The sequence below is a fragment of the Bos grunniens genome, chromosome 12, assembly GCF_055505025.1.
Source record: "Bos grunniens cultivar Pamir isolate PY7600 chromosome 12, Bosgru_T2T1.0, whole genome shotgun sequence".
Lineage (NCBI taxonomy): Eukaryota > Metazoa > Chordata > Mammalia > Artiodactyla > Bovidae > Bos > Bos grunniens.
This window is the reverse complement of record NC_141176.1, coordinates 35,741,395-35,765,806: the sequence shown is the minus strand read 5'-3', so window position 1 is coordinate 35,765,806 and position 24,412 is coordinate 35,741,395. Positions and strand designations below refer to the sequence as shown.

The 24,412-nt window shown below is 44.0% G+C and overlaps 1 protein-coding gene across 11 annotated transcripts in view; it reads right to left on the bottom strand.

Moving 5' to 3' along the window:
• Window positions 1-14,525, bottom strand: part of ZDHHC20 (zDHHC palmitoyltransferase 20) — a 60,243-nt gene extending 45,718 nt beyond the window's left edge. For all 11 annotated transcript variants that reach the window (XM_086329749.1, XM_086329750.1, XM_086329752.1 and 8 more), the window contains exon 1: window positions 14,299-14,525. Coding sequence is in view for 7 of the 11 variants with exons in the window: in XM_086329741.1 (XP_086185867.1) it covers window positions 14,299-14,416 (118 nt within the window). In the remaining 4 variants the exon portion in view is untranslated. The remainder of the gene's footprint in view (window positions 1-14,298) is intronic.
• Between the last annotated feature and the right edge of the window lie 9,887 nt (window positions 14,526-24,412).

Below are 24,412 nucleotides of genomic sequence, written 5' to 3'. Positions count from 1 at the left end.
ACACGACTGAAGTGACTTAGCATAGCATAGCAAAACAGTACAACCAATGACACAGCATTTCTTTTGTGGTATTCATGCTAACATGGTATTCATGGTATTCATGTATGGATGTGAGAGTTGGACTGTGAAGAAGGCTGAGTGCCGAAGAATTGATGCTTTTGAACTGTGGTGTTGGAGAGGACTCTTGAGAGTCCCTTGGACTGCAAGGAGATCCAACCAGTCCATTCTAAAGGAGATCAGCCCTGGGATTTCTTTGGAAGGAAAGATGCTGAAGCTGAAACTCCAGTACTCTGGCCACCTCACGTGAAGAGTTGACTCACTGGAAAAGCCTCTGATGCTGGGATGGATTGGGAGCAAGAGGAGAAGGGGACAACAGAGGATGAGATGGCTGGATAGCATCACCGACTCGATGGACATGAGTCTGAGTGAATGGACAGGGAGGCCTGGCGTGCTGCGATTCATGGGGTCGCCAAGAGTTGGACATGACTGAGTGACTGATCTGATTCATGCTAAAAACATATACACGAGGAAATGTCAAACCTACCTGAGGGACATTATACACAAGAAGCCTGTACTCTTCAAAAATGTCATGGTCATGATACATAAAGCTAAACCACAGATCAAAGGACACTACAGAGAGTTGACAGCTGACTGGAAAGTGTTAACTGGCCTGGCCTGTGGATCAGAACAAGTGTTCAGTGGGACACTGGGGAAGTCCCAGTGAGGCTTACAGATCAAAGAGAAGCATTTTGTCATGCTTATTTCCTGATTCTGATAACTCTGATTGTGTAAGAGAATGTTCTCTGCTAAAGACTGCATGTCTGTGTTCCCCAAAATTCCTATGTGAAATCTTGATGCCCAGTGTGATGGTGTCTGAAAGCTAGGCCTTCAGGAAGTGATTACTCAGGAATGGAATCTGTGTCCGACTGAGAGTGCGATCCCTCACTCCTTCCATCATATTGATAAAACAGTGAAAAGATGGCCAAACCAAGAAGTGCGTTCTTACCAGATCCCTGCTGGCACCTTGATCCAGGACTTCCAGCCTCCATAAGCGTGAGAAATGTTTACAGGCGCCCAGTCTATGGTATCCTGTTATAGGGCCCTGAACAGACCAAGACATTTTTGTTCTTAGCACATTACACCGACATGCATTTATGTGTGTGTGCTAAGTCACTTCAGTCATGTCCGACTCTGCGACCCTATGGACTGTAGCCCACTAGGCTCCTCTGTCCATGGGATTCTCCAGGCAAGAATACTGGAGTGGGTTGCTGTGCCTTCATCCAGGGGACCTTCCCAACCTAGGGATCGAACCCTCGTCTCCTGCACTGAAGGTGGATTCTTTATCGCTGAGCCACTGGGAGGCCCCTAATACTGACGTATTTACAAAGGGACATGAGGTCTGCAACTTACTCTCAGATATTTCAGAGACAGAATAAATAAATGATAAAGCATGTAGCAAATGATAACCTTTAGGGAATCTGCATGAAGGATAAAGGGATATTCTTTGTACTATTTTTCACAAGTCTAAAATTATTTTAAAATAAAAAGTGTACAATATAAAAAAAGAAAGAAAAAATAAGATTTTATCCATTTGTAGTTTATCTTGGAATACAGTGTGAGATACAGATCTGACTTTATCTCTTATCAAATATCTATCCAGTTGTCCCACCTTCTCTTCTGTAATTTGAGGAGATGCTTCATTCTAAATTTCTATAATTAACTATTTCTGGACTTTCTACTTGTTCCATTGCCTAGTATGTCTGTCCACACATCATACCATACAACTGGAACACAATTTTTATAACAGACTTTAGGTTCATAGCAAAACTAAACAAAAGGTAGAGAGAGTTCTCATTTACACCCCCTGCTCTCAGTTTTAATTATGGACATTTGTGGCTTAACACTCAGGTTAAGGTGTGGCCTCTTTATCACTCTTCCAGGGGTTTCCTGGTTGTTCTTATTTCATTTTTCCATGTGACCTTTAGGATCAATTTGTCTAGTGCCAGAAAAATTTTAAAAAACAACTTTATTGGGACTGGAATTTATACATTAACTTGGGGAGAACTGAAATCTCTGTAATGCCAAGTTACTCTATTCATGAATGTGAAATATGAAAGATCTTTTCATTTGTTCAAAACTACTTTTATATTTTTCAGGAATGTTTTCCTCCTATAGACCTGACATTTTTCTTGAGTTTATTCTTAAGTATTTCATCTTTTTGATGTTTTTGGGAATGGAGACTTCTCTTTGACCATATTTTCAATTATTCATTATTGTGTATATATACAAAGTATTGAGTACTGTTTGCTAATTTCATACCCTGCCATTTTACTCAGTTCCATTTAGGTGTTCTGTTGTTACTGAGACCCTTGGCTTTTCAATGTATACTGTCAACTGTTTGCGGTAGAAATAGCTTTCTCTCTTTCCAGTGTCTGCTGTTTCTAATGATTCTCTCTTGACTGAATGGGGTACCTGGTTTTGCCAATACAAGCTACACAGCAATGGACCTAGTGATAAGTATTTACTGCGGTTTTAGTGCAAACTGATTAAGCATTCTTGTGTGTGCAATTCTGTTTGAAAAGTATCCATTTACTCCTATTCCGTGTGTGTTTCTATTCAGGAATGGATAGTGGATTTTTAAACATCTTTTTGGCACCTACAGAATAATGATTTTTCTTCCTAAGTGTATTAATACAATTTAGTAACACAGTAGAAGGAATCAATAACCACCCTTCAGATCTACCGGTAACACCACTTCCTTCAGAGGTACATGCCTCTTCAGTTTTCATCTCTCACCACCCTCATCACCACTAAGGGAGCTTTCCCGAACGTCAACAACTGTCTAAGTCTAAAAGGATTTAAACAGATGTTCCATGAAAGAATTCTAAGGCAAAAAGAATATAGAAAAATACTGGATTAAATAGTTGGATACTGTTACAGCAGGACTTCTTAAAATGAGTAATGTGCAGGTGAGCACTGTGGTAGTGAAGACAGAGACTGTTGTGTAAAGTCCAAATGGATCTGACCATGTGCATTTACCCATTTTTGAATTTCCAGCCTCAATACAGTACCAGGAACACTGTAAGCATTCGACGTTTGTTACATTGCTGAACTAACAGAGACGTTTCTAAGGTCAGGACAGTGTGTGTATTTGAAATTGTGGGTCATCTACTATGTGAATACATCCCAGTTCTCCCTCTTGCACTAGCAAGGCAAATGGCAGCAACACAGTCAATTCACTCATTCGATGCATCTATCGAGTACACATTACAGAGGGCCTATGTTCCGTTCCGGAACACGACTCAGGAGAGAAACACAAATGACTGCACATCAAGGATTAATAAGTGCTATGAGGAAACACAGCAGGGTCAGGGAAGAATGAAAGAGGAAGTACTGCTTCCATGCTTTCCTGACCACTCACAAGGGTGGTCAGGAAAGCCACTTTGATGGGGGCTCTCTGAGAAGAAACCAAGATGAAACTAGGATGTGGATGGGGAGGACAGCACTCCAGGCAGAAGGAACAGTCAGTACAAAGTTCTCAGGTGGGACCCTGCAAGGCCTGACCGATGCAAGGAGGCTGCAGTGCTGAGGCAGAAGGAGCAAAGGAAGGGATGAGTCAGCAGCACCAGGGCCTCCCGGGCTACAGGCATCTCTGGATTTCATAAAGAGCGAGGGAGGAAGCCGCTGGAGCACAGAGGAGTGAGCACTTTGCCTCAGGCTTCAGAAGATTCCCTGTGGCTTCTTGGAGTGTGTGCAATATGGAGGCCAATGAACACAAATACATCACGCCGGCCAGGGTCATGGCCCCTCGCTCCTTTCTCAATACTGACACCAGACACACGCTGCTAACACCCTGGGCTGTCGGCACTAGGTCCTTCAGGTGCTGATGATAGGCTTTCCTCGCAATAGTTTAAGCAGCAGCCCTGAAGACTTCACCTTTAATAAGCTCATGTTTGTTCAACTAGTATGTTAATAAAAACTATTTTTCCTATGACTCCAACTGGGTGAGCCAAAGTTCACATGAGTGAGTAGTAACGCAGCACTGGGAAGAGTGAGAGAACAGAGATCAATCATGTTTTAAAAACAATTTTTATCCTCAAGACCTGTGGGTCTGTCTCCTGTCTTCATGAAACCAGAGTCACCATTGCTCGTGACTCTTCCACTCATTTAGGTGTAGGCGCCCATCTGCTCAAGATGATGTGCTGCGTGTGTCAGCACATCTAAATCTGTGCAGCTGACAGGCTTACAGCAAAGTCTCAGGTGTTAATCCTCATGAAGCCCCAGATGGCACGGTGTGGAGGCCCCCTCTCCCAGACAACCACCCCCCCACACTCACGCTCCCAACATGACCAACAGCTCGAAAACAGGAACTTACTGTGCAACATCATCTTCAAATGCAGCAGTTAAAAAAATCTGTGAGAATGTGCTCCTTCACTTACTTCAGGCTATGTGTGGGCTTGGGGCGGGGGGGAGCAGTGAGGGTAAACGTCACTCTAAGAATTGCAAAGCAAAAAACAGAACAACTTCTTGCCAGAAAAGGGAAGGCAAAAAAAAGTATGCCAGTGGCCATTTAAGTCTTCTCCCTAGCCCCAGTAACATCTGAAAGCCTACTCTGTTGAGGACTTCCCATGACAGTAGTAAGAGACACTACTCCCATTTTACAGCACAGGAGCAAACTCAGACAGGCTCAGTAAGGTATTGAGCTCACCTACAAGAAACATGGTATAGCAAGGGGGCCAGCCTGGCAGCTGGAGAACAGCTGAAAGGAAGAGTGGAGAGGAAGTTATGTCACTGGGGAAGAGGCCACGGTCAGGAGTGTCACTGAGCGAGAGAGGAAGCCAGTCACGATTTTCATCAGAGGAGTGACGAGTCTGGTATCCATCTTAAAGGGCTCATTCTGGCCACTTCGTGGAGGATATGTTCAGGGTGACAGGACAGGGATGAAGTGAGGAGGGAGACACACGATTAAAGACTGTTGCTTCCCAGGTGGCATTAGAGGTAAACAACATGCCTGCCAATGCAGGAGAGGTAAGAAACCCGGGATAGATCCCTGGGTCGGGAAGCTCCCCTGCAGGAGGGCATGGCAACCCACTCCAGTATTCTTGCTTGGAGAATTCCATAGACAGAGGAGCCTGGCGGGCCACAGTCCATGGGGTCGCAAAGAATCGGACACAACTGAGTGACTAACACTTTCTGACTTACTTCATTCTGTATGACAGACTGTAGGTCCACCCACACCATCTACAAATGACCTTATTTCATTCCTTTTAGTGGCTGAACAATGTTCGACTGTATACATGTTCCACATTTTCTTTATCCATTCACCTGTCATTGGACATTTAGGTTGTCCCATGTCCTGGCTATTGTAAACAGTGCTTCGATGAACACAGGGGTACAGGTGTCCTTTTGAATTATGGTTTTCTCAGGGTGTATGCCTAGTGGTGGGATTGCTGGGTCACGTGGTAGATCTATTTTTAGTTTCTTAGGAACCTCCATACTGTTCTCCACAGTGGCTGTATCAATTCCCACCAACATGTAAGAGGTTCCCTTTTTCTCCACACCCTCTCCAGCATTTGTTGTTTGTAGACTTTTTGATGATGACCATCTGACCAGTATGAGGTGAGGGATCGAACCCACATCTCTTGCGTTGGCAGGCAGATTCTTTACCACTGAACCACCAGGGAAGCCCAGTTCTCATTTTTCACTTCTCTGATAATTAGTGATGTTGAGCATCTTTTGTATGTTGGTCATCTGTATTTAAATCCTTTAACTCTTACCATCTGTGCTTTTCACTTTTTAAAACAGTACAGTCATTTTGAATTCTTCCCAAATCCTCTTTATTGCACCACCAGTAGGGAATGAACAATTTCATCCCTAATGCTGAGGAGCCCATGGACCACCTGAGGTTGAGGCTCCAGCTCTCACCCATCACTCCCACCATGTTTTACTGGTCACAGCAAGTATAAAGCCAGCCCGGATTCACTGGTGGGCAAATAGGCTCCATTTCTTGGGAGGAAGTGTCAATTACTGTGGCCATATTTTTCACGAGACTGAGATCATAGTGGCTTGAATACACCTGCAGTGGTAGTGGTGAGAAGCAACTGAATTGTGATACAGGTAATGACAACATTTGTTGATCAGTGGGATGTAGAATGACTTTTCAACCAGGGAACTCAAAGGATGAAACTGCTATTTACTGAGCTAAGATATGAGGAACAGTTAGGGAGAGAGAAAAAAACTCAAAATTTTGAGTTTTGTTTTTGTTGATAAGTCTGACAAGTTTTCTTTTGGATGATAAGCCGATAAGATATAACAACAGAGATGTCAAGTAGACAGATATTAGAGGCTGGAGTTTAGCACACAAAGTCTTCTTTGCCACAAACTGGAAGTGACCAGAAGAGAAGAAAAGTTTTATCTACATGACTAAGGCATAATTTTGTTCTTCTAAATAGTCTGACCTGGTTTCTAAGTTGTCCAGTACCTCTTCCATATTTCTTAACTTTTTAAGAATATTTCCATTCAGTTGAGCACTATTTATTGAAAGTCTACTAGTAACTAGGTTCTCTAGTGGATACACAGATGGTCAGGAGCCAATCATACTATAAATCTTAAAAGCAGGATTTTTAATATACTTAAATGTAATAAAGTGCGTGTTTTTTATTTATAGTATAATTCAATGCACAAGTGATTTGTGGAGGCTTACTGGAAATATATTTTTAAATAAACTGAATTTTAGAAAAATTCAAATTTGAATGTGAAGTAGATAATGGGGAGAAATACTGATATACACTACAATGCAGATAAACCTCAAAAAATGTAATAGACACCAGACACAAAAGACTATTTACTGTTTGACTTCAATCATATGAGATATCCAGAAAAAGCAGACAGAGATGGAAAGGTGATTAGTGGTCACCTGGGACTGGATGGAAACAGAAACTAACCACAATGGACACAAGGGCTCTGACTGGGGTGATAAAAAAATGTAATAAAAATGGATGGCTGTAATGACTGCATAACTTGGCTTACTGAAGTGAGAATTGCTCAGTCATGTCTGACTCTTTGTGACCCCACGGACTATACAGTTCATGGAATTTTCTAGGCCAGAATACTGGAGTGAGTAGCCTTTCCCTTCTCTAGGGGATCTTCCCAACCTAGGGACTGAACCCAGGTCTCCTGCATTCCAGGCGGATTCTTTACCAGCTGAGCCACAAGGGAAGCCTAAGAATACTGGGGTGGGTAGCCTATCCCTTCTCCAGGGGATCTTCCCAACCCAGGAATCAAACCGGGGTCTCCTACATTGCAGGCAGATTCTTTATCAACTGACCTATCAGGGAAGCATAACTTGGTAAGTTGTCTAAAAAAAAATCATTGCAAATGAATAAAGTATTTTTGGCATCTTTAAAGTATTTATTTTTGGCTTTGTTGGGTCTTAGTTGTGGCACGAAGGATCTTTCATTGTAGTTAGGTTCTCTTTAGTTGCTGTGCTTGGGCTCAGTTGCTCTGAGACATGTGGGATCCAGTTCCCTGACCAGGGATTGAACCCATGTCCCTTGCACTGAAAGGTAGATTCTTAACCACAGAAACAATTTATCACCAACTGACTTGTATTACAATAAATGTTAAAGGAAGCCCTCAGGCAGGTGAAAATGGCACCAGCTGGACATCAGCCAGTTCAGTCGCTCAGTCATGTCTGACTCTTTGTGACCCCATGGACTGCAGCACACCAGGCTTCCCTGTCCATCACCAACTCCCAGAGCTTGCTCAAACTCATGTCCATTGAGTCAGTGATGCCATCCAACCATTTTTCATCCTCTGTCGTCCCCTTCTCCTCCCGCCTTCAATCTTTCCCATCATCAGGGTCTTTTCCAATGAGTTGGCTCTTCCCATCAGGTGGCCAAAGCATTAGAGCTTCAGCATCAGTCCTTCCAATGAATATTCAGGACTGCTTTCCTTTAGGATTGACTGGTTTGATCTCCTTGCAGTCCAAGGGACTCTCAAGAGTCTTCTCCAACACCACAGTTCAAAAGCATCAATTCTTCAGCGCTCAGTTTTCTTTACAGTCTAACTCTCACATTCACACAACTACTGGAAAATCACAGCTTTGACCAGAAGGACCTTTATCGGCAAAGTAAAGTCTCTGCTTTTTAATATGCTGTCTAGGTTGGCCATAGCTTTTCTTCCAAGGAGTAAGCATCTTTTAATTTCAAGGCTGCAGTCACCATCTGGAGTGATTTTGGAGCTCCCCTCCCCCCCAAATAAAGTCTCTCATTGTTTCCATTGCTTCCCCATCTATTTGTCATAAAATGATGGGACCAGATACCATGATCTTAGTTTTCTGAACGTTGAGTTTTAAGCCAACTTTCCACTCTCCTCTTTGACTCTCATCAGGAGCCTCTGTAGTTCTTTTTCACTTTCTGCCATAAGGGTGGTGCCATCTGCATATCATGAGATTATTGATACTTCTGCTGGCAATCTTGACTCCAGCTTGTGCTTCATCCAGCCCAGCATTTTGCATGATATACTCTGCATATAAGTTAAATAAGCAGGGTGACAATATACAGCCTTAATGTACTCCTTTCCTGACTTGGAACCAGTCTGTTGTTCCATGTTGTTAACTGTTGCTTCTTGACTTGCATACAGATTTCTCAGGAGGCAGGTAAAGTGGTCTGGTATTCCCATCTCTTTCAGAATTTTCCAGTTTGTTGTGATTCACACAGTCAAAGGCTTTGGCATAGAAGTCAGTTGACAAAGAAGTAGATGTTTTACTGTAACTCTCTCGCTTTTTCAGTGATCCAACAGATGTTGGCCATTAGCTCTCTGGCTCCTCTCCCTTTTCTAAATCCAGCTTGAACATCTGGCAATTCATGGTTCATGTATCTTTGAAGCCTGGCTTGGAGAATTTTGAGCGTTACTTTGCTAGCATGTGAGATGAGCGCAGTTGTGCAGTAGTTCGAACATTCTTTGGCATTGCCTTTCTTTGGGATTGGAATGAAAACTGACCTTTTCCAGTCTTGTGGCCACTGCTGAGTTTTGCAAATGTGCTGGCATATTGAGTGCAGCACTTTCACAGCATCATCTTTTAGGATTTCAAATAGCTCAACTGGAATTTCATCACCTCCACTAGCTTTGCTCATAGTGATGCTTACTAAGGCCCATGTGACTTTGCATTCCAGGATGTCTGGCTCTAGGTGAGTGATCACACCATTGTGGTTATCTGGGTCATGCAAATCTTTTTTGTATAGTTCTTCTGTGTATTCTTGCCACCTTTTCTTAATATCTTCTGCTTCTGTTAGGGTCATACTGTCCTTTATTGTGCCCATCTTTGCATCAAATCTTGGTATCTCTGCTTTTCTTGAAGAGATCTCTAGTCTTGCCTATTCTGTTGTTTTCCTCTATTTCTTTGCATTGATCACTGAGGAAGGTTTCTTATTTCTCCTTGCTATTCTCTGGAATTCTGCATTGAAATGAGTATATCTTTCCTTCTCTCCTTTGCCTTTCGCTTCTCTTCTTTTCTCAGTTATTTGTGAGGCCTCCTCAGACAACCATTTTGCATTTCTTTTTCTTGGGGATGGTCTTGATCCCTGACTCTTGTACAATATCACGAACCTTCATCCATAGTTCTTCAGGCACTCTGTCTATCAGATCTAACCTCTTGTATCTATTTGTCACTTTCACTGTATGACTGTATGGGATTTGATTTAGGTCATACCTGAATGATTTAGTGGTTTTCCCTACTTTCTTTAAGTCTGAATTGTGCAATAAGGAGTTGGAAATACAGATCTATAAAAAAGAATGAGATATACTAGAAATGGTAACTACATAGTTAAACAGATAAGATTTGTTTACTTATTTAAATATTTTAGGACAGACTTTTAAAAATAAATAAGCAATAAGACTTAAAGTTACCCACATCAACAACCACATTAAAATGGTCAAAACAAGCCAATTAAAAGGCAGAGATTGTACAACACACTGAGTACTGTTACATTTGAAAGTTGCTATGAGAGTTAATTTTATTTTTTAAAAATATTTTATTATTTATTTGAACACATCAGGTCTTAGTTATGGCAAGGGGGGGTCTTTCATTGTGGCACATGGACTCTCTAGTTGAGGTGTGCGGGTTCTGGAGCATGTGGGCTCAGTAGTTGTACCACACAGGCTCGCTAGTTGTTACACGTGGGCTTAGTTGCTCCATAGCATGTGGGATCTTAGTTCCCTGACCAGGGATCAAACCCACATCTCCTGAATTGCAAGGCAGATTCTTAACCACTGGACTGCCAGGAAGTCCCCGAGAATAAATTTTAAAAGTTCCCATCACAGGGAAAACACATTTATAACTATGTAACGTGATGAATGTTGACTAATCTTGTGATGACCACTTTGCAATACATGCGTACCTTAAATCATTATGCTGACATCTGAAATGAATGTTATATGTCAATTATATCTCAATTCAAAAAAAGAAAAGGGCAAGTATTTTCAGACTAGGTTAAAAAAGCAAGACCCAACGATATGCTGCTTATAAGAAATGCATTTTAAGTATAAAGATTAAAGTAAACAGGTTAAATTAAAGTAAAAGGACATACCATGCTAATACTAATCAAAAGAAACATCAATGGACATGTTAATATCTGCCAAAGTAGATTTCAAAACAAACAATATCACCAGGAATAAGTCATTTCATAATAACAAAGAGTCAATTCATGAAGAGGACACAACAATCCAAAAATATCACATGTGCTAAATTACAGAGCTGCAAAATACATAAAGCAAAAACTGAGAGAACTATGAGAGACAAATCCAATTATTATTTTATACCTCTCTGAGTAATTAATTGTTAGAACAAATAGAAAATCAGCAGGAATACAGAAGATTTGAACCACACTATCAACCAACCTGCCTTAATTCACCTTTATGGAGCATTATGACATAATAGAATACCCAGCACAAACAGCAAAATTAACACTGCTGAATACAGAATACATTTTTCTGAAATGCACATGAAACACTTCCAAGGCTGACCACATTCTGGGCCATAAAGCAAGCCTGAACACATTTTTAAAGGACAAGTCATACAAGGTATATTCTCTGACCACGTGGAATTAAGTTTGAAATCAGTAACAAAAAGAAAAAATCCCCAAGTAACTGCAAACCAAAGAGCATCCTTATGAAGTGAAAACTGAAACCAGAAAATAATTTTAAGTGAATGAAAATGAAAATACAATATATCAACATTCATGGGATGTGAATAAAGCAGTATTTAGGGGTAAGTATATGGCAGTAAACACCTAAAAAAGGGCTCAAATCAATCCAATTTTTAAATTCAGAAACTAGAAAAAGAACAAGTTAAACCCAAAGTGAAAGGGAAATATCAGATAAGAAATCAATGAAATAGAAAATAGAAAAAAAAAACAAAACAGAAAAATAAGTGAAATCAAAAGCTGGTTCTTTTGAAATCAATAGAATATGTTGGAATCAACTGTGTGGAGACAGTGTGCTCAATGTTGATGTTTAAGCTATTTATCTTGTCTCTGAAGAAATTACACAGGAGACATAGGAATTATTAGATATGTAGACCCAGAGGTTACAGTTCTATCCTACATATTCTCTCTGAAAAAAGGTAAAAAGGAACATCTGTCCTTGGACAAACCATATAGCTCTTCCAACTAATAGTTTTCTCAGAAGAAAAATAAAGAGACTGAATTAGGTCATCTCTAAAATCTCTTTAAACTCTCAGATCCTCTAAACGCCAAATAAGAGTTACACATCTACTGCTAACAGCTCCAAACAACCTGATAAAGTCTGGGGAACCTGTATTAGCACCTCCCCCGCAAATAACCAGCTCGACCAAACTGGAAAAGTTGGTCAATCCAGGCACAGCTAACTTCGAATGCTCAAATATTAGCCTTGAGGGAAAATCAAAGAATTTCAGCTTATTTAAAATCAAGGACCAACATTACTACTCCACTGTTACTTCTCTGCTTATCACCCTGTGAGGGCCATCTCAGATGCATCACTTACTACTCAAGAGTAGTAATTTTTTCCTACCACTACTTCGGTATGTGTGTGTGTGTATGGAACTACAAAATTAAGAAGATACAGAAGCTGGGCTGGAACAAGGGCTTCTCATAAACAATTTATTTTTTCAAATGCCCTTCAGTGGGCCACGCCTTTTTACTGTCTGAGGTATTTAGCAACCTTCAGCTGCTACCTTTCAGGAGAAAACTACTTTATATAAATAATTACAGATAAGAATGAAATAAGAAATGATTGTCTAGATCCAGATAATCAAGTACACTAGTCTTGCACAGTAGTTAAAATATAAAAGCAGGGACTCTGGAGCCAAACCACTGGAGTTCCAATTCTGGTTATGCCATTTACTAGTTGTATGACCCTGCACAAATCACTTAACTTTTGTTATTATGAGGACTAAATAAATTAACATGTGTTAAGATACAATTATCATCATTCTCTCCCATGTAGTTGGCTAAAAAACACCAGAAACAAAATCCTGTAAACATTACTGAAACAGCATTTTAAGTAAAACTCACACTCACTCGATTTAAAGCTTCTACAAAGTTAAACATTGGTATATATCAGTAGGACAATCTGTGCTTATGAAAACACGGATTATACACAAGTGGTTTAAAGGACAGGTTCAATATGATAGTGTTTATGCTCCCCCATTAAGTCCAGTGACACTGCAGACATCCCCAAAGCTCCCCCAGTTCAAGACTGGTAGTAAATGCAAGCTCTGTGTAAGACCTTTAATCCACTGAGTATTTGAAAATTCTGCCAAGCACTGGGCCTCAGTTGTTGCACAATGTTTTAACTTGAAATGCTGGGGTGTGATCTCTAAAAGGTGGGTCTAAAGTCTTACTGATCTCCTATAAGGGCAAGTGCTTAGCCCCGCCCCAACTCCCCATTATGGACCAAACAATCACAGTTCCAGGGACCCTGGCTAGCTCACTAAATTTACATGCAGAGTGGAAAGATGTGGGTCACTTTCCTGCAGGTACTCAACAATCATGTGCCCAACCAAAGGGCCTATTGCTCAGTTTCATTCCTCCATCTGTAGGTAGGGACATCTATACGCTAAGAGACACCAAGATTAAAGGAGAGAAAGATAAAAAGTTCCTTTTATCCCTACCAGTACACATTCATGTTCCTTTCATGTTTGATATCACCTTTTGGTATTTTTTATAACTGTAGGTTAAATGTGCAATTTCAACATAAACGCACATTTTCAAGTAAAGCTTCAGAACCTTCAAAATCCCAGTGGAATGGGGAGAAGGAGGGAATTATCTTCTGACAGAACTGAGTAAGACTGGTCCAACTTTTGGAATAAATAAATGCCTACCTCAGAGCACTGAGTGAGGGAAAGTCTCACCACAAGCTGATGAGAATCCTGTGATCATGATCACTTTCTGGAAGAAGTAGCTTTAAGAAATGCCTAAAGCTAGTCAATTTTATAATGGATTCGAACATCCTTTACGGCAAACATTTTGGTACCAAAAGGACAAAACTAAACAAATCACATTCAACAGACGAACTCCATTACTGTTTGATATGTATTTCACAACTAATTTATTCTGGATCTACTTGCAGGAATTAAATGTTTCACAAGTACGAAACAACTTTCTTGAAAGTGGACATGTTTGTTTCAAAACCTTCCCTCAAACCTTCTGAGCCAAAGCGGTCTCTGCCTCGTAAGAATGCTGTTTTAACCAAGTTATTACACGCGAGCTCGCCCGCGCGGGTCCGCATCTGCGCTTCGGGGCGCAGGACGCCGCGGGGAGCGGGTGCCGCGTCGTCCCCCCGTTCTCGCCGCCAGCACCCAGCCCGGTGCCGGGGCTCCCCAGAAAGTGCACCCCGAGGGCCCTCAGGCAGCTGTGCGCTCGCGACGGACTGGGTAGTTCTGGGGGACCCCGGGGCCGGGGTCGCCAGTAGCTCGAAGTCGCCGGCCCCGAGTTTCCGGGAAGGAGCGGCAGGAGCTGCCGGCGGCTGAGCCAGGACCTCGGGTTCGCACCCGCGGCGGCTCCGCCCGCGTCCCAGGGCCCGGGCGAGAAGAGCCCTCGGAACCCCGGCGGAGGGCACGGCAACTCCACGAACAGCCGGGCAGAGAGGCCAGGCCAGGGGCGCCGCTCCCTCCATCTCAGAAGCCGGACACTGTCCCGAGACCCCCGGGCCGAAGCGGGCCCCGCGGCCGGGCTCGGGCGGACGCACACGCGGGCGCGCCGAGGCCGCGCCAGGGGAAGCTGAGGAGAGGCCGAGGGCTGCCCGCCCGGTACTCACACACGCACAGCTCCACCACGTACGCGTAGTAGGACCACACGACAACGAAGGTGATGAACAACACAGGCACCCAGCCCACGGTGCGCTGGCAGCAGCGCCAGAGCGTACAGGGCGCCATGTTCCGCGGCCGGCCGGCCGTGGCACCCACCGGCCCGGGCTGGCGGGGCGCGCCAGGCCCCCGAGGGTGTCGGCGGCGGTGGCTACTTGGGCGCTCCCGGCGGTTCGGCGCCCGGCTCCGCGCCCCGCCCCCGCCTCCGCCGCGACCCCGCCCCGCCCCGCATTGCGTCCGCGCCCGCCGCCGCCGGGGCGTGGTCTGTCGGGCGGGCGGCGGAAGGGGCGGGGCAACATCGGCGGAAGTGACTGGAAGGCGCTCGCGGCGCCTCCCAGCTACCAGCTGGGCGGGACGGGGCCCGGGGATGCTCGCTGTAGCGGGACGGCCTCCGTCCAAACTGCGGCCTCAAGAACCCCGCGTGCGTCTCGATTCCGGACTCCCGCGCTTTGAAGTAATTTGCTCGTATTTCAGGTGGAAATCGTAGGTGCGTGTGATTTAGGACGGCCCCGTGTAGTCAATCTGATTTGAAACTCGGGTTTAGGGTTGAATTGTGAACCGGGGATAGTCCCCCCCTCCCCCCCGCCACTGCCCGAAGGCTCCTGAAGTTTCCTGTTTATAACTGGCGAGTACTGCTAAACAATAACTGTGGGCATAGACGCGCCTACAGGTATCACTTACTGCAGGTTTCGGGGGAGACAAGATCCTGAAGTGAGTTGGCATAACCTTGGCCCGGGGATGGGCCTTATCGCCGAGGGAGGGGAGGTACTCGTCCCCACCTAAGGTGTGGACATTCTTCACTCCCTGATAACGCAGGCCTTTCTTCAGCGGTTCAAGCAGATGGACAACGCCTGTTTGGCCCTGAGACTCATGTTCTGGTGCAGGCCAGATCATGTCCCAGCCAAGATGACTCCCTGGTACCCCAACTTGTGATTCCTCTTTCCCTGGGGATCGTGGCCTTCAGCAGAGCCTGGTGGACAACGGGCTGCTTTCCCATCCTGGATCAGGGCCAGCTGCTTGAGGACCGCATCCACAGAGGTCCGCCCCCCCCCCCCCCCCCCCCCCGCCCAGCCCCGCGTTCCTGTTGCTGGCTAGCAACTCCAAAAAACACCATTTTGGGTTCTGGTTCTGAGCTGAGGGCTGGGGAAGAATAAGGGCAGCTCAAGGCAGCTGTGAAACTATTAGAGGGGTCTATGGAAGCCATGGAGCTGTAAATGTGAAAGACTGAAGAAGAAAAAACCCACAAACTCATAAGTTTAGAACTAAATTGTTGTAGGAAGGAGGACCCTTTCCAGGGCCTCAAAGTGGGCTCTTGTCTAACACTGGGAATTGAATTGTCGGAGGAAACACACGTGCTTACAAAGCAAGAGACTTTATTGGAGGGGAATAGGAGGGTAGGGGAACCCAGGAGGACTGTTCTGCCACTGGCTTGCAGTCTCAGGTTTTATGGTGATAGGATTAGTTTTTGCATTAGTTTTTGGCCAGTCACTGACTCAGGGTCCTTCCTGGGTTGAAGAATTGAAGAAAGACTTAAGTCCTTGAAACCTAGACACAGAGTAGTGAAACTATTAAATATTTAGAATAAAGAGAAAAATCTAGGATTTTTCAGATTCCAGAGATAGAAATCAAATTACCAAAGGAACACTAATCAGACTGGCGGCTGACTTCCTCTCAGTTCACTTGCTCTGTCCTGTCGGACTCTGTGACCCCACGGACTGTAGCACTCCAGGCCTGCCTGTCCATCACCAACTCCCAGAGCTTGCTCAAACTCATGTCCATCAAGTCAGTGATGCCATCCAACCATCTCATCCTCTGTCATCCCCTTCTCGCCTTCAACCTTTTCCAGCATCAGGGTCTTTTTCAATGAGTCAGTTCTTCCCATCCGGTGGCCAAAGTATTGGTGCTTCAGCATCAGTCCTTCTAATGCATATACAGGACTGATTTCCTTTAGAATAGACTGGTTGGATCTCCATGCAGTCCAAGGGACTCTCAAGAGTCTTCTCCAACACCACAGTTCAAAAGCATCAATTCTTTGGTGCTCAGCTTTCTTTATGATCCAACTCTCACATCTGTACGTGACTACCTCTTACCAACAAAAACATCCCAAAAGACAACAAAGTAGTATTTTCAGTGCTGATAGAAAGTAATATCCTTCAATTTTATAGCCAGAGAAATGGTCATTTACAGGCAAAGTGAAAAGGCAAATGGTGGAATGGGAGAAAGATTTACATATCATATATGTAAGGGATTGCTATGCTGAAAGTGTAAAGAACCCCTACAACCCAACAACAATAAAACCCAACAACTCTGTTTAAAAATGGGCAAAGGATTTAAATAGACATTTCCCCAAAAAGACATACAAATGACCAATAACCACATGAAAAGATGCTCAACCTCACTGATTAAAGTGCAGTGAAAGTGTTGAGTCGCTCAGTTGTGTCTGACTCTTTGTGACCCCGTGGACTGTAGCCTGCCAGGTTCCTCTGTCCATGGGATTCTCCAGGCAGGAATACTGGACTGGATTGCCATTCCCTTCTCCAGGGAATCTTGCCAAGCCAGAGATTGAATACTAGGTCTCCCACATTGTAGGCAGATTCTTTACAATCTGAGCCACCAGGAAATGCAAGTCAAAACTAAAATGAGAACAAATCACTCCCATTAGGATGGCTACTACAAAACAAGAACCACAAGGCAGAAAATAACAAGTGTTGAGGATATGGAGAAATTGGGAACTCGTGTGTTGCTGGTAGGAATATAGAATGGTGTGACTGCTGTGGAGAATTATGGCAGTTCCCCTCGCAAATTAACCATAGCATTATCACATGATCCAGCAATTCTACTTCTGGTACATAACCCAAAAGGAATGAAAGCAGGAACTCCCACAGGTATTTGTACATCCATGTTCACAGTAGCATTATTCTCAATTGTCAAAAGGAAGCAATGCAAGTGTCCATTGTCAGATAATGGATAAGCATAATGTGATGTGTATATACAGTGGAATACTATTCAGCCTTAAGAAGGAAGGAAATCTTGTCATAGTTTACAACATGGATCAATCTTAAAGACACTAAGTAAAATAAGCCAATCATAAAAGACAAATATAGTTAAGAGGGTTAATCCATATGTAAGTTACAGTCATCCATTCCTATCCAGGGCTTCCCCAGTGGCTCAGTGGTAAAGCATCTGCAGGCAATGCAGGAGCCACAAGATGTGACTTTGATCTCTGGGTCTGGAAAATCTGGAGGAGAAAATGGCAAGCCACTCCAGTATTCTTGCCTGGAAAATCCCATGGACAGAGGAACCTGGAGAGTTACAGTCCACCGGGTCACAGAGTTGGATGCGATTGAGTAACTAAGCATTGATTTCATATCCAAGGGTCCTCTGCATCTGAGGATTCAACCAACCATGGACTGTAGTACTGTAAGATTTACAGTTGACAAATATCCACATATAAGTGGACACGTGCAATTCACAGCTGTTGTTGGAGGGTCAACTGTACTGTACAACTCACTTCTAAGAAGTGCAGAGTAGTCAGATTTGTAGAGACAGGGTAGAATGATGGTTACCAGGTGGATGTGAGAGGGCAGGTGAGCAGAGGGATTGGGAGCTGTTTCAGGTAACAGAGCCCTCATCTGTGGCTGGAGGCCCACTTTCTTGGTTCACTGTCCTGTGGGTTCACCATGGCTGGTGAGTCCTGGGCCTGCATTGTCCCTCCTGCTTCCTGTCTGCTCTCCCCTCCCCTCCATGCTTGGGCATGGCCTTCCATAATCCATCTGCAGTTCGTTCCTTCCTTTATTGACTCTCTGCGTCAGGCTCTGTCCTGAGCCTGGGGAACAGAGACAACCTCTTGGCCCACGTGCAGCTTTTGTTCTTTCTCGTATTCTGTTCACCTCTATCCTGGGGTTGGAGGAAACCTGAGAAAATCAGATACATCTGTGCAAACCATTACAGTATTTAGTAAATCTCCTGGGGGAGGTCCTTTGAGGCTATTCAAATCTCCTGCTTCTCTGAAGTTTCTCCTACTAATTGGAGCATCTGTCAGTGGACCTTCGCTGCACCAGGCCGTTTTCTTTGCTGCATAGTTGACTAATGATCTGTTTGTTGACTAATGAGATGCAGCCAAGAAGGGAGTTCAGAGGTTTAGCTGTCAAGGTGGGATGACAGAGTACTGACTCTGATGACTGCAGGAGTTTCTGGTTTGGTTAGATCTGCGTTTAGACATATGGAATCTGTCCCCAGAAAGTGTCCTGGCCATTGGTTCTAGGATCAGTCCAGGAACATGTTCAGATCAGATCAGATCAGATCAGTCTCTCAGTCTGTCCCACTCTTTGCTACTCTATGAATTGCAGCACGCCGGGCCTCCCTGTCCATCACCAACTCCCGGAGTTCACTCAGACTCACATCCATTGAGTCAGTGATGCCATCCAGCCATCTCATCCTCTGTCGTCCCCTTCTCCTTCTGCCCCCAATCCCTCCCAGCATCAGAGTCTTTTCCAATGAGTCAACTCTTCGCATGAGGTGGCCAAAGTACTGGAGTTTCAGCTTTAGCATCATTCCTTCCAAAGAAATCCCAGGGCTGATCTCCTTCAGAATGGACTGGTTGGATCAACTTGCAGTCCAAGAAACTCTCAAGAGTCTTCTCCAACACCAAAGATCAAAAGCATCAATTCTTCGGCACTCAGCTTTCTTCACAGTCCAACTCTCACATCCATACATGACCACAGGAAAAACCATAGCATTGACTAGACAGACCTTTGTTGGCAAAGTAATGTCTGTGCTTTTGAATATACTATCTAGGTTGGTCATAACTTTCCTTCCAAGGAGTGAGCGTCTTTTAATTTCATGGCTGCAGTCACCATCTGTAGTGATTTTGGAGCCCCAAAAAATAAAGTCTGACAGTCTTTCCACTGTTTCCCCATCTATTTCCCATGAAGTGATGGACCGGATGCCATGATCTTCGTTTTCTGAATGTTGAGCTTTAAGCCAACTTTTTCACTCTCCACTTTCACTTTCATCAAGAGGCTTTTGAGTTCCTCTTCACTTTCTGCCATAAGGGTGGTGTCATCTGCATATCTGAGGTTATTGATATTTCTCCCAGCAATCTTGATTCCAGCTTGTGTTTCTTCCAGTCCAGCGTTTCTCATGATGTACTTTGCATATAAGTTAAATAAACAGGGTGACAATATACAGCCTTGACGAACTCCTTTTCCTATTTGGAACCAGTCTGTTGTTTCATGTCCAGTTCTAACTGTTGCTTCCTGACTTGCATACAAATTTCTCAAGAGGCAGATCAGGTGGTCTGGTATTCCCATCTCTTTCAGAATTTTCCACAGTTTCTTGTGATCCACACAGTCAAAGGCTTTGGCATAGTCAAGAAAGCAGAAATAGATGCTTTTCTGGAACTCTCTTGCTTTTTCCATGATCCAGCGGATGTTGGCAATTTGATCTCTGGTTCCTCTGCCTTTTCTAAAACCAGCTTGAACATCAGGAAGTTCACGGTTCACATATTGCTGAAGCCTGGCTTGGAGAATTTTGAGCATTACTTTACTAGCGTGTGAGATGAGTGCACCTGTGCGGTAGTTTGAGCATTCTTTGGCATTGCCTTTCTTTGGGATTGGAATGAAAACTGACCTTTTCCAGTCCTGTGGTCACTGCTGAGTTTTCCAAATGTGCTGGCATATTGAGTGCAGCACTTTCACCGCATCATCTTTCAGGATTTGGAATAGCTCAACTGGAATTCCATCACCTCCACTAGCTTTGTTCGTAGTGATGCTTTCTAAGGCCACTTGACTTCACATTCCAGGATGTCTGGCTCTAGGTCAGTGATCACAGCATCGTGATTATCTTGGTCGTGAAGATCTTTTTTGTACAGTTCTTCTGTGTATTTTTGCCATCTCTTAATATCTTCTGCTTCTGTTAGGGCCATACCATTTCTGTCCTTTATCGAGCCCATCTTTGCATGAAATGTTCCTTTGGTATCTCTGATTTTCTTGAAGACATCCCTAGTGTTTCCCATTCTGTTGTTTTCCTCTATTTCTTTGCATTGATCGCTGAAGAAGGCTTTCTTATCTCTTCTTGCTATTCTTTGGAACTCTGCATTCAGATATTTATATCTTTCCTTTTCTCCTTTGCTTTTCGCTTCTCTTCTTTTCACAGCTATTTGTAAGGCCTCCCCAGACAGCCATTTTGCTTTTTTGCATTTCTTTTCCATGGGGATGGTCTTGATCCCTGTCTCCTATACAATGTCACGAACCTCATTCCATAGTTCATCAGGCACTCTATCTATCAGATCTAGGCCCTTAAATCTATTTCTCACTCCCACTGTATACTCATAAGGGATTTGATTTAGGTCATACCTGAATGGTCTAGTGGTTTTCCCTACTTTCTTCAATTTCAGTCTGAATTTGGCAATAAGGAGTTCATGGTCTGAGCCACAGTCAGCTCCTGGTCTTGTTTTTGCTGACTGTATAGAGCTTCTCCATCTTTGGCTGCAAAGAATATAATCAATCTGATTTCGGTGTTGACCATCTGGTGATGTCCATGTATAGAGTCTTCTCTTGTGTTGTTGGAAGAGGGTGTTTGTTATGACCAGTGCATTTTCTTGGCAAAACTCTATTAGTCTTTGCCCTGCTTCATTCCGTATTCCAAGGCCAAATTTGCCTGTTACTCCAGGTGTTTCTTGACTTCCTACTTTTGCATTCCAGTCCCCTATAATGAAAAGGACATCTTTTTCGGGTGTTAGTTCTAAAAGGTCTTGAAGGTCTTCATAGAACCATTCAACTTCAGCTTCTTCAGCGTTACTGGTTGGGGCACAGACTTGGATTACTGTGATATTGAATGGTTTGCCTTGGAAACGAACAGAGATCATTCTGTCATTTTTGAGACTGCATCCAAGTACTGCATTTCGGACTCTTTTGTTGACCTTGATGGCTACTCCATTTCTTCTGAGGGATTCCTGCCTGCAGTAGTAGATATAATGGTCATCTGAGTTAAATTCACCCATTCCAGTCCATTTCAGTTTGCTGATTCCTACAATGTCGATATTCACTCTTGCCATCTCTTGTTTGACTACTTCCAATTTGCCTTGCTTCATGGACCTGACATTCCACGTTCCTATGCAATATTGCTCTTTACAGCATTGGACCTTGCTTCTATCACCAGTCACATCCACAGCTGGGTATTCTTTTTGCTTTGGCTCCATCCCTTCATTCTTTCTGGAGTTATTTCTCCGCTGATCTCCAGTAGCATATTGGGCACCTACTGACCTGGGGAGTTCCTCTTTCAGTATCCTATCATTTTGCCTTTTTGTACTGTTCATGGGGTTCTCAAGGCAAGAATACTGGTTTGCCATTCCCTTCTCCAGTGGACCACATTCTGTCAGGAACATGTTACTGATTGCATTTAAATTGGGAAAGCCTGGGCTTTGGCTGCTGTCACTGGGAACACTGATTGACTCCCCACCAGAAAAGAGCAGGTTTTTAGGAAAAATTACACAGCTATACAGTCTCCATGGCTGTGATCGCTCTGTGACTGCCTTGGAGTGAGAACTGACAAGTTTCTGCTAAACAAAGGCAGAATGGATACACCATTCCAGGCAGGAGAGGGGCACATGCTAAGCTCTTGAGAGTATGTGTGTGGGGTCAGCATTTGAGACTGCCTTGGAGGTCATGCAACCTATGTTAAACCCCCATGTAATACACTCAGGGTCTCTCCTCTGTAGGATTATTTAAAGACAGTTTCCCCAGTCTGCTGATGCCGAAAGCTCAGCTTCTCTGTATACTAGTGCCAAACGGAATCTCAAGACAGAGTTTTGGATGAAGTAGAAAAGAAGGGCTTTATTGCTTTGCCAAGCAAAGAGGGCCACAGCAGACTCCTGCCCTCAAAACCATATGTACCAACTTGGAGAAGATAGTGAGAGGTCTTATGGCAGTTTTTCTAAGAGGGCATGATCAGCTTGTGGACTGTCTTCTGATGGATCAGCCTTCAAGTCCAGGTGGTCTGGGGTCTATGTGAGCAGCATACCATGGTTAATTGTTAACTTCTCCCACCTGGAGTGGGTCTCAGTAGCTGCTGCTGCTGCTGCTGCTGCTAAGTTGCTTCAGTCATGTCCGACTCTGTGCGACCCCATAGACGACAGCCCACCATCCTCCTCCATCCTGGGATTCTCCAGGCAAGAACACTGGAGTGGGTTCTGTAGCTGCAGAATAGCTCAAAGATGCTGTTGTATGTATCTGTTCATGGGAAAATAGGACCTAGCCTCAAGACTGCTCTTGACTGTTTCTGCCTGATCTCTGCATCCCCTCCCTTCCCTAATGAACAACTGCTTGAGTCTGCCCCTTGGAACTCAAGAAAGGGCATGGAAGCTGAATGAAGGCTCCTTGATTACAGGAGTAATCAAAGGGGTGGACGACACAAAGGCCTTGTGCAAGGAGCCCCGCATTCAACTATAAACTTTCTGAAGGCGGGACTAGGTTTCTTTTGCTTTCAAGTGAGCCCAGCACATAGCAGGCAGAAAAGAGGCACTGAATCATATTGACTGAATACTTGAATGACAAGTAACCTGGAATTAGTGGTGTCCATGGAGACGAAGGTTCTATCCTTGGGTGGGGAAGATCCAGTGGAGGAAGATATGGCAACCCTCTCTAGTATTCTTGCCTGGGAAATCCCATGGACAGAGCCTGGGGGTATATAGTCCTTGGGGTCACAAAGAGTCAGACATAGCTGAGTGACTGAGCATGCACACGTTTTCCCGTTTTCTCAAACGTCTCATAACTCTGGTATAGCACAGACTGCTACGTACAGCAGTGACAGTCTTAGTGTTATTAGAATAGTTAAAGCTTATTTATATTATGACATGAAGAAACGTGTGCAAACCAGCTTAGGGATTGAACCATCAAACACTAGAAAGGATAGACTGACTTGGGCAGAGTGGGAAAAAGATGGGTTGTGGTGTCAGTGATTGTGGATTACAGCCCCAGCTTCCTCACTTGTTAGCTGAGTAATACTGTGGGACTTCTCTAAGTTCCCTGAGACTCAAATTTTTTGTCTCTCATGGTAGGAGGGTTAGATGACATTTTATATATATAGGTGTATGGACAGGTATAAATGTAGTATATGTAAAAATATGTAATACATACTTGTATGTATACATGAACTTACAGCTACCTGTGTGTATATAGTGTGAATATTATCCAAGTTTGTCTTCTGTGTCTATAGTTCCTGGCATACAGTCATTTTATCAGTCAGGAGCCACTTTAAATATATCAACAGAGAAAATATAATACAAGGAGACACATAAGCAGGTGTTAGAGTAGAACAGCCACAGGAACTGAGGTCCCATAGAGCAAGCACTTGCAGGAAGAGCTCCCTCCCTGAGGCAGGGGCACACAGAGAAGAGGGGCAGGGTGTTAGGGTGCAGAAGCTTGAAGGAAAGGCCCGGGCTGCCCAGGGAGGGGCACTGGCCAGCAGTGCTGGCTCTGCAGGACTCAAGGAGTTTGTTCTGGGAGCACGAGAATGTTCACAACAGCCAGAACAGCACAAGATTGGTACCGACGGCGTCCACGCTGCTGGGCTGGGGTCTGGGGACACTGGCAGGATAGCAGCAAATGGAGCAGGGCCTGTCCTGTGTGTGTGTGTGTGTAGTGGGGAATTGGAACAGAGATAATAGCAACTAGCAAAATTGTGTGTGTGTGTGTGTGTGTGTGTGTGGTGGGGAACTGGAACAGAGATAACAGCTTAGCAACTAGCAAAATTGTGTGTGTGTGTGTGTGTGCAGTGTGTGTGGTGGGGAGTTGGAACAGAGACAACAGCTTAGCAACTAGCAAAATCACCAAACTTAATCGGGTGCATTCATGATGGTAAGCGCTGTTGAACTCCATGGTGCAATCGAGCACAACTGATTTATCCACTTCCATGGTGTGGCATGTTCAAGCTACTTCCAGATTTGCATGATTTGAAATGATTGATGCTGCAATGAAAATTCCTTCAATTCTGTCTGGATTGAAAAATGTTGTCATTGGGGAGAGCTTATATGATATTCTATAAACCATAAAGGAGTTATTTATG